The sequence below is a fragment of the Gorilla gorilla genome, chromosome 23 (genome assembly GCF_029281585.2).
Source record: "Gorilla gorilla gorilla isolate KB3781 chromosome 23, NHGRI_mGorGor1-v2.1_pri, whole genome shotgun sequence".
Taxonomy (NCBI): domain Eukaryota; kingdom Metazoa; phylum Chordata; class Mammalia; order Primates; family Hominidae; genus Gorilla; species Gorilla gorilla.
In genome coordinates this window covers 35,760,313-35,773,058 of record NC_086018.1, presented here as the reverse complement: position 1 = coordinate 35,773,058, position 12,746 = coordinate 35,760,313, and the positions used below count along the sequence as shown (strand labels likewise).

Sequence of the window (12,746 nt, the reverse complement as noted above, 5' to 3'; positions counted from 1 at the left end):
TTCATGCCATTCTCCTACCTCAGCCTCCAGAGTAGCTGGGACTACAGGTGCCTGCCACCACGCCCGCCACCACACCCGGCTAATTTTTTTGTATTTTTAGTACAGACGGGGTTTCACTGTGTTAGCCAGGATGGTCTCGATCTCCTAACCTCGTGATCCGCCCGCCTTGGCCTCCCAAAGTGCTGGGATTACAGGCGTGAGCCACCGCGCCTGGCCAGGAGAATCGCTTTAACCTGGGAGGCGGAAGTTGTGGTGAGCCGAGATCGCGCCACTGCACCGTAGCCTGGGCAACAACACCAAAACTGTCTCAAAAAAAAAAAAAAAAAAAGTAAAGAAATAAATACTAAGGCCGGGTGTGGTGGCTCATGCTGTAATCCCAGCACTTTGTGAGGCCAAGGTAGGCGGATCACTTGAGGTCCAGAGTTCGAGACCAGCCTGGCCAACATAGTGAAACTTGTCTCTACCAAAAATATAAAAAATTAGCTGGGTGTGGTGGTGCAGGCCTGTAATCCTAGCTACTTGGGAGGCTGAGGCAGGAGAATCGCTTGAACCAGGGAGGCAGAGGTTGCAGTGAACTGAGATCGTGTCACTACACTCCAGCCTGGGTGACAGAGAGAGACTGTCTCAAAAAAAGAAAGAAAGAAAATACTACAGTGATACTGGCATCACACACACACACACACACATATTTTCTTACCCCAATATTTCCCAGTAAGGAAGGTGCTGGTGCCATTTTACAGATGAGCTACTGGGACTCAGAAAAGTGGAGTGATTTGCTATGGTACACGGCAGGTAGGTGACGCAATGCAGGTGGGAGGGCAGAATTCTGGCTACTGGATGCGCAGTAGGTGTTCTGGCCTAGTCAGGCTGGCCCAGCCACTGGGAGACTTGGCTTTCCTGCCACAGGTGATACCCCAGCCTGTGGCGGGGGTGCCCCATAGCCCTGGGCCCCGAGAACCACTAGGCTGCCTGGTGCTAGTGAGGACACTCACCTCTAGCTCGCAGGAACTCCGCTCATTGCTGCGCCCGCAGCCATTGCCCAAGCCCTGCGAGGCAATGAAGCCGCGCAGCTGGTCTATCTCCTCTGACAGGCGGCCATGCAGCTCCTGGGAGAGGCACAGTGGTCAGGGGAGGGGTGCTGGGACCCACCTGTGTCCCCCCAACCTGGGGCCAGGCCCACCTGGTTGTGGCGCAGCAGCTCCTGGCCCTCCTGCTGGCAGCAGCGCAGCGTGTGCTCGCGCTCCTCAGCCTGCCGCATGAGCGCCCCAATCTCCAGGCACTTCTGCGAGTACTGCTCCGATAGCACCTGCAGCTCCCGCTTCAGTGCCTCCACATCTGACCTGCCCCAGAGGAGGAGCAGAGGAGAGCATAGGTTGTCTTGCTCCTACCAAGCCTGGAGTCCAGTCAGGTAGACTCAAAGCATCCCAGGACTCTGGGGTTCCCTCTCTAGGTTTGCCTTTAGCCTGCTGTGGGGCTGTGAACCAGTGACAGCTTCTATGGGCTACAGGTGTTTACCCTAAGTGAGGGTGGCTTGGAGGAGCCCATCTTTTTTTTTTTTTTTTAGATGGAGTCTTGCTCTTACTCTTGTTGCCCAGGCTGGAATACAATGGCACAATCTTGGCTCACTGCAACCTCTGCCTCCTGGGTTCAAGCAATTCTCCTGCCTCAGCCTCCCAAGTAGCTAGAATTACAGGCTCCCGCCACCACATTCAGCTAGCTTGTATTTTTAGTAGAGATGGGGTTTCACCATGTTGGCCAGGCTAGTCTCAAACTCCTGATCCCAGCCTCCCAGAGTGCTGGGATTACAGGCATGAGCCACTGTGCCCGGCTGGAGGGGCCCATCTTTAAAGCCCCTGAAGCCTCAACATTCCAAAACTGTGCTCTGGGGTAGAGAGAGGCCTAGTGGTCAACAGTGACACTGCAGCCCAGCTCCAGGGGAGACTAAAGGGGTGAAGAGATGCGTGGAGGCTGGGACCAGCCAAGACAAGAAGCTGCCTGAAGGACTGTCTGTGAGGACTGGCATGGGGTCTGCCTGAGGAACTTCTGCTTCTGTTTCTTGCATCCATGAGACTGGAGCAGGAATCTCAGCTAGGGGCAAACTGATGTGTCCGCTGCCAAGGGGCCTCAGCAAAGTTCCTCAACCCATAACCATCAGGGTGGGCAGTTGGGCCCCCGCATCATCTTACTGGTGCTGCTTCCGGAGGCCATCCGGGCCCTGCTGGAGACTCCGTGTTTTGCTCAGCTCTCGGCTCAGCTCTTCCTGGTAGGCCTTCTTCATGGCTTCAATGGCTGGAAGCAGGGCAGAGAGGCACAAGAGAGACTGGAGGCGGGTCAGCAGCACCAAGTGCCACCAGCTCTGAGACGCCACATGTACTGGTGGAGTACTATGTGGACTCCACATAGTACTATGCAAGTACTATGGACTTGGACCAAGGAGTGCTATGCAAAGAGCACCGAACCAGGAGTCCAGAGTAGCCCAGGCTGTGTCATAAACTGAGTGGCTTGGGGTAAGCTCTCAACCTCTCTGAGCCCATCTATTAAGGGAAGATAATCCTGTTGGATGGACCCTACTGGGGAGACAGCTCAGTGTCTGACCATTGGTACCTCCTGTTCTAGTGATTTCCAGGTAGGACCCCACCTAGTACACCCCCCCTGCAGACTCTGAGGGCTCTCAAACAAGGCCTATCTGCTTTGACCAGCCTAGTGGTCAAGAGCTCAGGCTCCAGTCAGCATAAACCGATGTGACTTTGCACAGGTGACTTAACCCCTTGTGCCTCAGATCCCTTATCTGGAAAACAGGGATAGATAACAACAGTCCCTTTCCTCCATGGGGTTATTGGAAGGTGTGTGAAGAATTTAGAACAAAGCATGGCTCAGAGTAAATGCCCCAACATTAGCTCCTGCTGGCTTTATTCTCAGATTGTGAGCTCCTAAGGACTGAGACCGAGGCCACCCATGGTTTTACCCACAATTCTAAAATCCGAAACTTCTGAACATTGAAAGTTTCTCCCCTTTTTTCCTTTTTTTTTTTTTGAGACGGAGTCTCACTCTGTCACCCAGGAGACGGAGTCTCACTCTGTCACCCAGGCTGGAGTGCAGTGGCGCAATCTTGGTTCACTACAACCTTTGCTGCCCACTTTCAAGCGATTCTCCTGCCTCAGCTTCCTGAGTAGCTGGGATTACAGGCGCCTGCCACTGCGCATGGCTAATTTTTGTATTCATATTAGAGACAGGGTTTCACCGTCTTGGCCAGGCTGGTCTTGAACTCCTGACCTCGTGATGCACCTGCCTCGGCCTCCCAAAGTGCTGCGATTACAGGCATGAGCCACAGTGCCCGGCCTTTTTTTTTTTTTGATGGAGTCTCGCTCTGTCATCCAGGCTGGAGTGCAGTGGTGCAATCTCAGCTCACTGCAGCCTCTGTCTCCTGGGTTCAAGAGATTCTCCTGCCTTAGCCTCCTGAGTAGCTGGGATTGCAGCTGCCCACCATCACGCCCAGCTAATTTTTGTATTTTTACTAGAGATGGGGTTTCACCATGTTGGCCAGGCTAGTCTCGAACTCCTGACCTCAGGTGATCTGCCCGCTTCAGCCTCCCAAAGTGCTGGGATTACAGGCATGAGCCACTGCACTGGGCCTCTGGTAAATCTTTTGGTGGCAATCCCCACCCTGAATGGACATGAGGCTATTTATGGTCTTTATTATTCCACTTAAGTGTGATTTTTATCCATTTCACAGCAGAAACCTTAGTGCCAGATTACAGGGCGAAGTCCAGACTCTGCTGAGGGGGAAGGGGTCTCTGACACATGCGGCTGCAAAGGCGATCTTCCTAAAATGCAGAGCACACTGGCCCCAAGGCTGGGTTCAAGTGCATGAGCACTTGGCACAGCACTGGCAGGTTGTGAGCTTCAGATCATGTGACATTGGCCAGCATTTCTATTGTTCTGCAAACCCCTAGTGATGCCTAGGAATGTGCCAGGCACACAGCAGGTGTGCGGTGGCAGGAGGGGAGGGAATTGTCCAGGATGAAGGGTGCTCCTGTGGGAAACATGTGGGGCCCAGTGCCTGGCACACAGCTGGCATGGACAATGCTCACACCTTCCCCTGCTCTCCCCAGGGTCTGGCCCATGTGCCCAGGGAGGAGGCACTCCTATGAGGACAGGGGATGCAGCTGATCAGCCTCTCCCCCACGCATGTGGGTAGCGTGTGCCTTTAGGCAGACTCTATGGTGGCTGCAGGCTCCTGAGCAGGAAGAGTCACCACCTATGGTAGTGGTGGTGTTGGGGGTGGGGAGGGTATCTTTTACTGCCTCAGTTTCCCTTTTTAAGTAGGGCTACAGGCCAGTTCTTGGAGCTTCCAACACCTGCTGACCCTTTACCCCAAATGTGGCACTGAGACCCCTACATCTTATTTGATAAAATCCTCCCCAGTTTGGCTAGGAGGAACCTCAGCACAGAGGCTCAGAGCCCAGCCCACTGTGCCCCACCCAGGGTCCATACCTGAGGCCGTGGCTGCCGTCTCCTCAGCCAGGAGCCACTCCTTCTCCTGCTGCAGGCGCTGCAGCTCCCGCTCGTGATGCCGCTGCAACTCCTCCATCACCTGCTGGTGTGAGGACTCCATCTCTGCCAGGCTGCGCTCACATGCCTCCTGTGGGCCGGACGCCAGGGTGTCACAGGCTGCCCCGTTCCTCTGGACAGCAGCCCTTCCCCAGCCTCCAGAGGAGAAGGCTCAGGGGCAGGTACACCACCTCCTCCTGGGTCCCAGCACCTCCAGTCTGCACCTGCTCCTGCTCCCACCCCCACCCCACGGCTCCTCATTCACAAACCTCACCTTGTCGCTCCTGCCTCAAGTCCTCCAGGGACTCCTCGTCCTACAGAGTCAAGTCCCTGTTTCCATGGCTGACCTTTACGTTCTCATCCCTGGCCTTTCTCTGCCAAGCAATCTTACAGTTACGGCTGCAGCATGTTCACACCTCTGAGCTTTAGCTATTCCCACTGCCTGGAATTTTGTGGTTTTTTTGTTTTTGTTTTTGTTTTTTTTGAGACAGAGTTTTGTTCTGTCACCCAGGCTGGAGTGCAGTGGAGCAATCTCAGCTCACTGCAACCTCCACCTCTGGGTTCAAGTGATTCTTCTGCCTCAGCCTCCTGAGTAGCTGGGACTACAGGTGCCCACCACCACGCCCAGCTAATTTTTGTATTTTTAGTAGAGATGGGGTTTCACCGTGTTAGCCAGGATGGTCTTGAACTTCTGACCTTGTGATCCGCCGGCCTTGGCCTCCCAAAGTGCTGGGATTACAGGCATGAGCCACTGTGCCCGGCCTGGAATGTTTTTTTGGCAACTTTACCTCCCTGGGTAATTTACTGACCTGCAGCCCAGTTTAAATGTCTCTCCTAGCTCTGTCTCTGGGCAGCCTCTCCCCTGCCTCAAAAGGTTCTACCTCTGCCAAACCATAAATTCCCTGAAGACTGAGAACATCTGACTGGCGCAGTCCCCAGGGTCTAGGCCAGGGCCTGACATGTGGCAGGTGCTCAGTAAATGAGCTGAAACTGATGATGTAATACAAAATAACGCTTAGTAGACAAGATGGGCAAGTATCTCAGACTAATAATACCCACTGCTGGGAGTGTCCGCCACGACGGTGTGGGGGGGGGGTGGTCCGGTGGCATCATCATATTTTGCGACCCCACTGGTTGACCTAGTAGGTTCACTCCTAGAAATGATCCCACAGAAAGTCGTATGTGTACAGAGACTTTTGGAACAAGGGTATTCCCTACAGCAAGGTTGGTAACAGATGAAAACTGGAAACAATCTAAATCCCTATCAGGGGAACTCTTGAATAAATGATGGGATCGAGCTTGACAATGGGCCACAGGCAGCTGCTAGACAGAGTTTTTGTGTGGATGCTGTGGAAAAAGATCCCAAAATGAGGTGGTGAAAGTTGGCTTCTGACACTACACGTGGTATGATCTCACTCACGGGAACAAACGTGCAGACCTGTCCGTCCCAGTGAATGGAAAACACAGAAAACACAGAAAAGGTAGGGAAGATATTGTAGGGGGCAGAATGATAGCCCCTCAAAGTCGCCCACATCCTACTCCCAGGATCTGTGACTACATCATGTTACATGGCAAAGAGGAATTCAGGCTGCAGAGGGAATCAAGGTTGCTAATCAGCTGACCTTAAAATCGGGAGATTATCCCAGATTATCCCTCAAGCCCAGTGTAATCACAGGGGTCCTTAAAAGTGGACGAAGGGGGCAGAAGCGAAGAGTTCAAGGGAGGTGTGACCAGGAAGGGATGGTCAGAGTGACGTGGCAGGAGAAGGACTCGACTTCCCCTCTGCAGGCTTTGAAGATGAAGGAAGGGGCCGAGAGCCAAGGGACGCGGACGGCCACCAGAAGCTGGAGAAGGCAAGGGATACAACGGGTGCCTGCAGAGGAACACAGTCCTGCCCACGCCTCGGCTGCAGCGCGGCAAGACTCGCGTTAGACTTCTCGCCTACAGAAGCGTGAGGTAATACATGTGCATTATTTAGGTAGCTGTGGTTACAGGTTACAGCTGCCACCAGAAACTGATAGGCAGGCGGCAGCAGCCACCGACAGGACCCTGGGGTGGCAGCTGGCAGCGGAAGGAGTGTGAGGGTGTTGATTTCCAGCCTTTCAATTTGTTTAAATTATTTTTGAAAATGTAAACATTTCTTTTAATATAATTTAAAAAATGTTTAAGGTCATTAAAAAGGGAAGGGGAAGAAGAGCCAGGGAAGAAACTAAGGCACAGAGGGCCAGATGAGGGACTGTCTCCCCCACGCAAAGGCCACCTCCCCGCCTCTCCAGCAGCCACACCTGGGGACGATTTGATGGAGGAGCGCGGGCCAAGAGCTTCACGTGGCGACAGGGGTGTCTGTCCCCTGGCTTCTGTTCCTGCCCTCTATGTGTCTCCTGGCTTAGGACAACAGAACATGGCTTTGGACCTCAGAGGCGGTCTTCATCCTGGCTGCACCTTGGAGTGAACCTGAACAAACCCCTTGCCCCCTCTGAGCTTCAGTCTTGGCATCCGTAAAGCAGGCCTCACAGGACCAGCCCCCGAGGCTCCCTGGGCACGGGAACCCTGTGCACAGAGGGAGACGGTACGCCAGCATCCACCAGTGGTGAGCCCAGCAATGTGGGGGTGGGCACTGCTCTTCTGAAAAGGGCCAGACCAGGCAGGCAGACCCAGCAGCTCAGGGGTGCAGGGGCTGACATCAGGAGGTGGGACTCAGCTGACGAACAGGGGCTCCTAGGGCCTCTCTCACCTACCTTCCTGAGTGGCCCAAGGTGTCCTGATCCTGGCTGCCACCTTTGACATGGACATCAAAGTAGATAAAGAAATGCCTCTGTCCCCACTGCAATAGTGGGGAAGGGTTCTCTTTACCAGACGTCCAGTGGCTGAAGCCCCAGACCACCCGACAGCTGTCCTGCAGCAGCAAGCCCCCAACCCCTGAAGCAAGGGCACCCACTCAGCCTGATACCAGCTGGGGAATCCCTCCCAGCTGTCACTCCTCCAGGTCCACCGAATTTCCATCCGCCTCCTCCCGTGCCTGAGGGCGACACAGATGACTCAGCTCCTCTTCTCTGCTGCCCTCCGCATCTGGGGTCACTCCTCCACCTGCCTGGTCTTCAGCTCTGTTCCCCAATTATTCCCTTCTCCCCTCCCACCTGCTCCCCGTGCCCATCCCACCCTAACGGGACCAAACACTGACAGACTTTGGTGCACCCAATGGGGCACCTGGGGACCAGAACGCCTGAACTCCAGACACAGGTCTGCCTATAGCTCAAAGGTCACACCCTTCTGTGGGCCTCAGTTTTGCCACCTGTAAGCTGAGAAGCCAAAGCAGTGCCTTTTAAACGTCATTGTAGTGGCAGAGCCTTTATCTAAAGGAAATCTAAAGCTGGCTCTATGAGTAAAACAGACAAAGGCGGGCCAGTGCAGTGGTCACACTTGTACCCCCAGCACTTTGGGAGGCCAACATGGGAGAAGCACTTGAGCCCAGGAGTTCAAGACCAGCCCAGGGAACATAGTGAGACCTTGTCTCTACAAAATTTTTTTTTTAATTAGCCAGGCATGGTGGTGTAGCCTGTGGTTCCTACTCAGGAGGCTGAGGTGGGGAGACTGCTTGAGCCCTAGAGTTCGAGGCTGCAGTGAGCCTCTGTGCCACTGCACGGTAGCCTGGGTGACAGTGAAAGACCTCATCTCTAAAAAAATTAAAATAAAATAAAATGGAGGAAGATGAAGCCGCTCTGATTATATATAGGTGGGTACGAATGGGTCCCAGCCCCAGCCACCCAGAAAGCAGCCCCTGCAGCTTCTTAGAGCAGAGCGCGCAGGCAGAAGCCCCCTGGCTGGGGGCCTCGGAGGCCCTCCCACCTGCCTCAGCTGGGGTGTTGGGCCCCCAGCTCCCTTCTCTGCCTCAGGGTGGGAGGCTACAGGGCACAACACTGGCTCCTCCCCTGCCCCTCCCCAGGACAAGGTAAGCCCCCAGCCTCACCCTCTGCGTCCTACCCCAATTCCCCTGCCTGCTCCTCTATCAGTGGAAACTCCATCCACTACTTGGCCCCAGGACTGTCTCCGGGCTTCCCTGGAGCAGCAGCCCCAGCCTCAGGGCCCCCAAAGGCCCCTCTGCCTTCCGTAGATCTGGTCATCCAGTCCTAAATTCTCCTCCCTCCAGACCCTTGACATTCACCCTCCTTCAGCCATTTCCTAATGCCTTACACCTGGCCCTCTCCCAAGCCCCCTCCACTCCAGCATCACTTTCCTGATGTCACTGTCTGACCCCAAACCTCCAAAAGTCTGTGGAATGAGCTTCTCTTTTTTTGTTTGTTTTGTTTTTTGTTGCTGTTTTTAGATAGAGTCTCCCTGTCACCCAGGCTGCAGTGGCAGGATCTCAGCTCACTGCAACCTCTGCCTCCCGGGTTCAAGTGATTCTCCTGCCTCAGCCACTGGAGTGGCTGGGATTATAGGCGCCCACCACCATGCCCTGCTAATTTTTGTATTTTTTTTTTAGTAGAGACAGGGTTTCACCACTCTGGCCACACTGGCCTCGAACATTTGACCTCAAGTGATCCACCCACCTCACCTCCCAAAGTGCTGAGATACAGGCATTAGCCACCATACCAGGCCAGAGCTTCTAACTCTTAGCTCAGCACTGGAGGCCTCCACAATAGACACCAACCAGCCTTCCTTCTCATGCCCCAGCCAATGCCTTCCTGAGAGCCCCCTCATGACGTGACCTCCCCTTGGAAATTTTTAGAAGGCTCCTCCTACCTAGGGCCTAGATCTCAGCCTTCTTTTCTTTTCTTTTTCTTTTTTTTTTTTTTTTGAGTTGGAGTCTTGCTCTGTCGCCAGGCTGGAGTGCCGTGGCGCAATCTCAGCTCACTGCAACCTGCGCCTCCTGGGTTCCAGTGAGTCCCCTGCCTCAGCCTCCCAAGTAGCTGGGACTACAGTGCGCACCACCACGCCCGGCTATTTTTTGTATTTTATTAGAGACGGAGTTTCACCATGTTGGCCAGGTTAGTCTCGTTCTCCTGACCTCGTGATCTGCCCACTTCGGCCTCCCCAAAGTGCTGGGATTACAGGCGTGAGCCACTGTGCCTGGCCCCTTCTTTTCTACTTTAGATAATGGTGTGATAACTACAGACAGCTGATTGTCAAATTTTTAGTAATTCTGTGAGGTAGTTGTTAAGCACAGCCATTAACAATTAAATTTATATACTTTAAATTAACTATGTTAAAGACAAGGCAATAGATACTCAAATTTATTACTTCCTAAATATTTCACTGTGTTTTATTATGCGTGCTCTTGGGGCCAATCACATCTACTGTATCCGCATGGTGGAAATCCTAGTGAATAGTGTGACATCTCTTCCCAACTCTCTGTTCAGGGACTTTGTGCTGGTAATGCAGCAATGGCCACAGCGGGAGTATTTACACTGCAGAATTGGTAAACATTACACATCAGGGCTTGATTTATTGTTTTGTTGATTGTCTAGACTTAAGCAAGTGATAAGAAAATGCTAATAATGCAGATTAAACTTAGAAGTATGTCACATCTATAACCATTACATTGTAAATAGAACAAAAAATTGCAAAAATATTCTTAATAAAATATTCTCAAATATTCTCAATAGAAAACTACTATCCGATTTAGCAAAGAAGTAGCTGACAACATGGACCAGCAAAGTTTCGACAAATGTCTTCTCATCTTACTCATTACCATAAACAAAAGTGTCAACCAGCACACATGTTAGAACAACCCCCATTTGTTAATCAGTTGTGGATACAAGAGTATGGAAAAAATCACTGAAAGCATTCTGAGAAAAATCCATTTGCTGTACGGAATTCACAATAAAATTATATATTTTTATTTGTAAATTGTGTACTAAGCATTGTTTTTATTGGTAAAATTTATAATAAACTTATATATGTGTACACACACACGTTTTTTCTAGAGAGTTAGTTTGTCCTAGTTGTGACAACCAAAAGTATTTCCAGACACAGCCAAATGTCCCCAAGGGGGACAAAATGGACCCCGTTGAGAACCGCTGTCCTAGGCGGATGGTGCATTCTCTGAGGGCTACTGGAGGTTCCCCTGTCCTGCAGACCTCCTTGTGTGGGGCCTCGGCCCAGTGGACCTCAGCAGGATTTCCCTGTGTTCAGGGAGTGACTCTTGGGGCCACTAGCCCCCGACTTCCCCGGGGCAAGGGTCCGAGTGCAGAGTGTCACACGGGGACTCACACACAGGCTCTGCAGTCAGCCGGACCCTTGCTCAAATCCCACCTTTGAGACCTGCAGGCAGGGTGACCTCGGGCAAGTCACATAACCTCTCAGAGCTCAGTGGCCTTGTCTGTAAAACGGGCACAGTGATCACGCCCACCAGCTGTGGGGAGAGTAAATGAGATGACGCATGTCAAATGCCCCACACAGGTTCCAGCACACACAGGAAGGGCTCCCAAAATCTCAGCTGTTTCCTGATAACACGGCAACCAGAAATCTGCCCCCTCCCCCTGAAAAACAGCCCCCCGGCCTTACCTGTGAGATGTAGCCCGGGGGGATGTGGCCATCCTCCTGGGATCTCAGTGCACTCTGAGGAGCCTCCCCTTGGAGACGCCACGCCTCCAGCTGGGCCCGAAGAGCCTGAACCTACGAGGGAGAAGGGTGGTCAGTGGGACCTGGAAGCTGGGGCAGGGCTGGTGGAAGGCAGTGAGGAGCCCACAGGCTTCCAGCTCCACACGGATACAAGCCCAGCGTCCCTGGAAGCTTAGGAATGCCTCAGGGTTTGAGAAGGGCAAGCAGCCCTGGAGTGAGATGTAGCCAGGGGACATGCTGGGCTGTTTCCTCGATGGCCAGGTCAATGACCTGGGAGAGCCTTGGCCCAGAGAAGGCTAGACAGGGATAGGAACAGGAAACTGTGGTCACAGATGTTTACACATCATGGAGGTGACAGAGGAAACATCTTTGAGCCTCAGTTTTCCCGTCAGTAAAACTGCTGAAGTCCACCCTAGGGGTAGAGGCCGCTGTGAGGATTCCATGAGTCAGTGCAGGCAGGGAGGCCACAGGCAGAAGATGCACAATAAACGGTCTCGCCCTTCTTCTTCTTCTTCTTTTTCTTTTTTTTAATTTGAGACAAAGTCGGGCTCTATTGCCAGACTGCTGGAGTGCAGTGGCTTGATCTTGGCTCACTGCATCCTCTGCCTCCCGGGCTCCAGCCATCCTCCCACCTCAGCCTCTCAAGTAGCTGGGGCTACAGGTATGCACCAGCACGCCCAGCTAAATTTTGTATTTTTTTGTAGACATGGGGCTTTGCCATGTCGCACAGACTGGTCTCAAATTCTTGGCTTCAAGGGACCCTCCCACCTTGGCCTCCCAAAATGTTAGGATTACAGGTATGAGCCTGGCACGTCTCTCCCTTCTCTTCCCACTTCTCTTCTCTGTGGCTGCTAAGGGCAGAACTAGGAAAAAAAAAAAAAACCAAACCAAACTACTAAGGTCTAAGGAAGAAGATTCTAGTTCGCAGGAGTGTGGGGTGCACACTCACAGCAGATCAGAGGTGAGCTCCCTATCACTGTAGGAGTGCAAGACAAATGCCAGGGCATGAATGCAGGGACTGGAGGGGCGCTGGGGCAAGGGGCCTCCTAGAGAGCCAGCCGTGGTGCCTACCTCCTTCTCCAGTGCCTCGTGGCCGTCACTTGGGGGCCCTCGGCGCTCTCCGCGGCTTTGGTTGAGCAGGGCAGTGAGAGGCACCCGCTTATTCTCCCGCAGGGGCAGCTTCTCCAGCTCCTGCCACTTCTTCTCGATCTCCTCACTGAGCCGGTTTTGCTGGTCCTCAGTCAGGGGGGCACCCAGGCCCCGGCGCGGCCCCTCACCAGCAGGCACCTCTGGGGTCCTGCTGTCTGTGGCCTCAAACCACTTGCGCCGCTCCTCGGAGCGCTGGGCCAGGTCCCGCTCCAGCTCCTCCTGCTTGGCCAGGCGGTCAGGAGTGCGGGCCGGGGTGCGGGCCCGCTGCGGGGAAGCCTGGGTCAGCGGTGAGAGCTCCACGTAGTCCAAGGCCTGACGCTGCCCGTCCGCCTTCCGAGGGCCACCCCGGCTGATGACCTCAGAGCCCGCCCGCTGCTCCCCTGCCTTCAGGGGGCCCTTCTGGGTGCTGTAGTTGTGCAGCGCGTTCTCCTTATTAGAGTCCGAGAGCCTAGGGCACCAGCAGAGCCACGTCAGGTGGGTCC

General features: G+C 53.6%; 1 protein-coding gene across 8 annotated transcripts in view; it reads right to left on the bottom strand.

Moving 5' to 3' along the window:
- TRIOBP (TRIO and F-actin binding protein) overlaps positions 1-12,746 on the bottom strand; it is a 77,131-nt gene that overhangs the window by 4,129 nt on the left and 60,256 nt on the right. For 5 of the 8 annotated variants that reach the window (XM_004063440.5, XM_055374593.2, XM_055374594.2 and 2 more), the window contains 6 exons: positions 12,187-12,712; positions 11,059-11,169; positions 4,495-4,642; positions 2,187-2,289; positions 1,181-1,340; positions 993-1,106 (listed from right to left, as the gene is read on the bottom strand). In XM_004063440.5, coding sequence (XP_004063488.4) covers positions 993-1,106; positions 1,181-1,340; positions 2,187-2,289; positions 4,495-4,642; positions 11,059-11,169; positions 12,187-12,712 — 1,162 coding nt within the window. The other 3 variants (XM_063704805.1, XM_055374600.2, XM_063704804.1) reach the window with 2 other exon arrangements.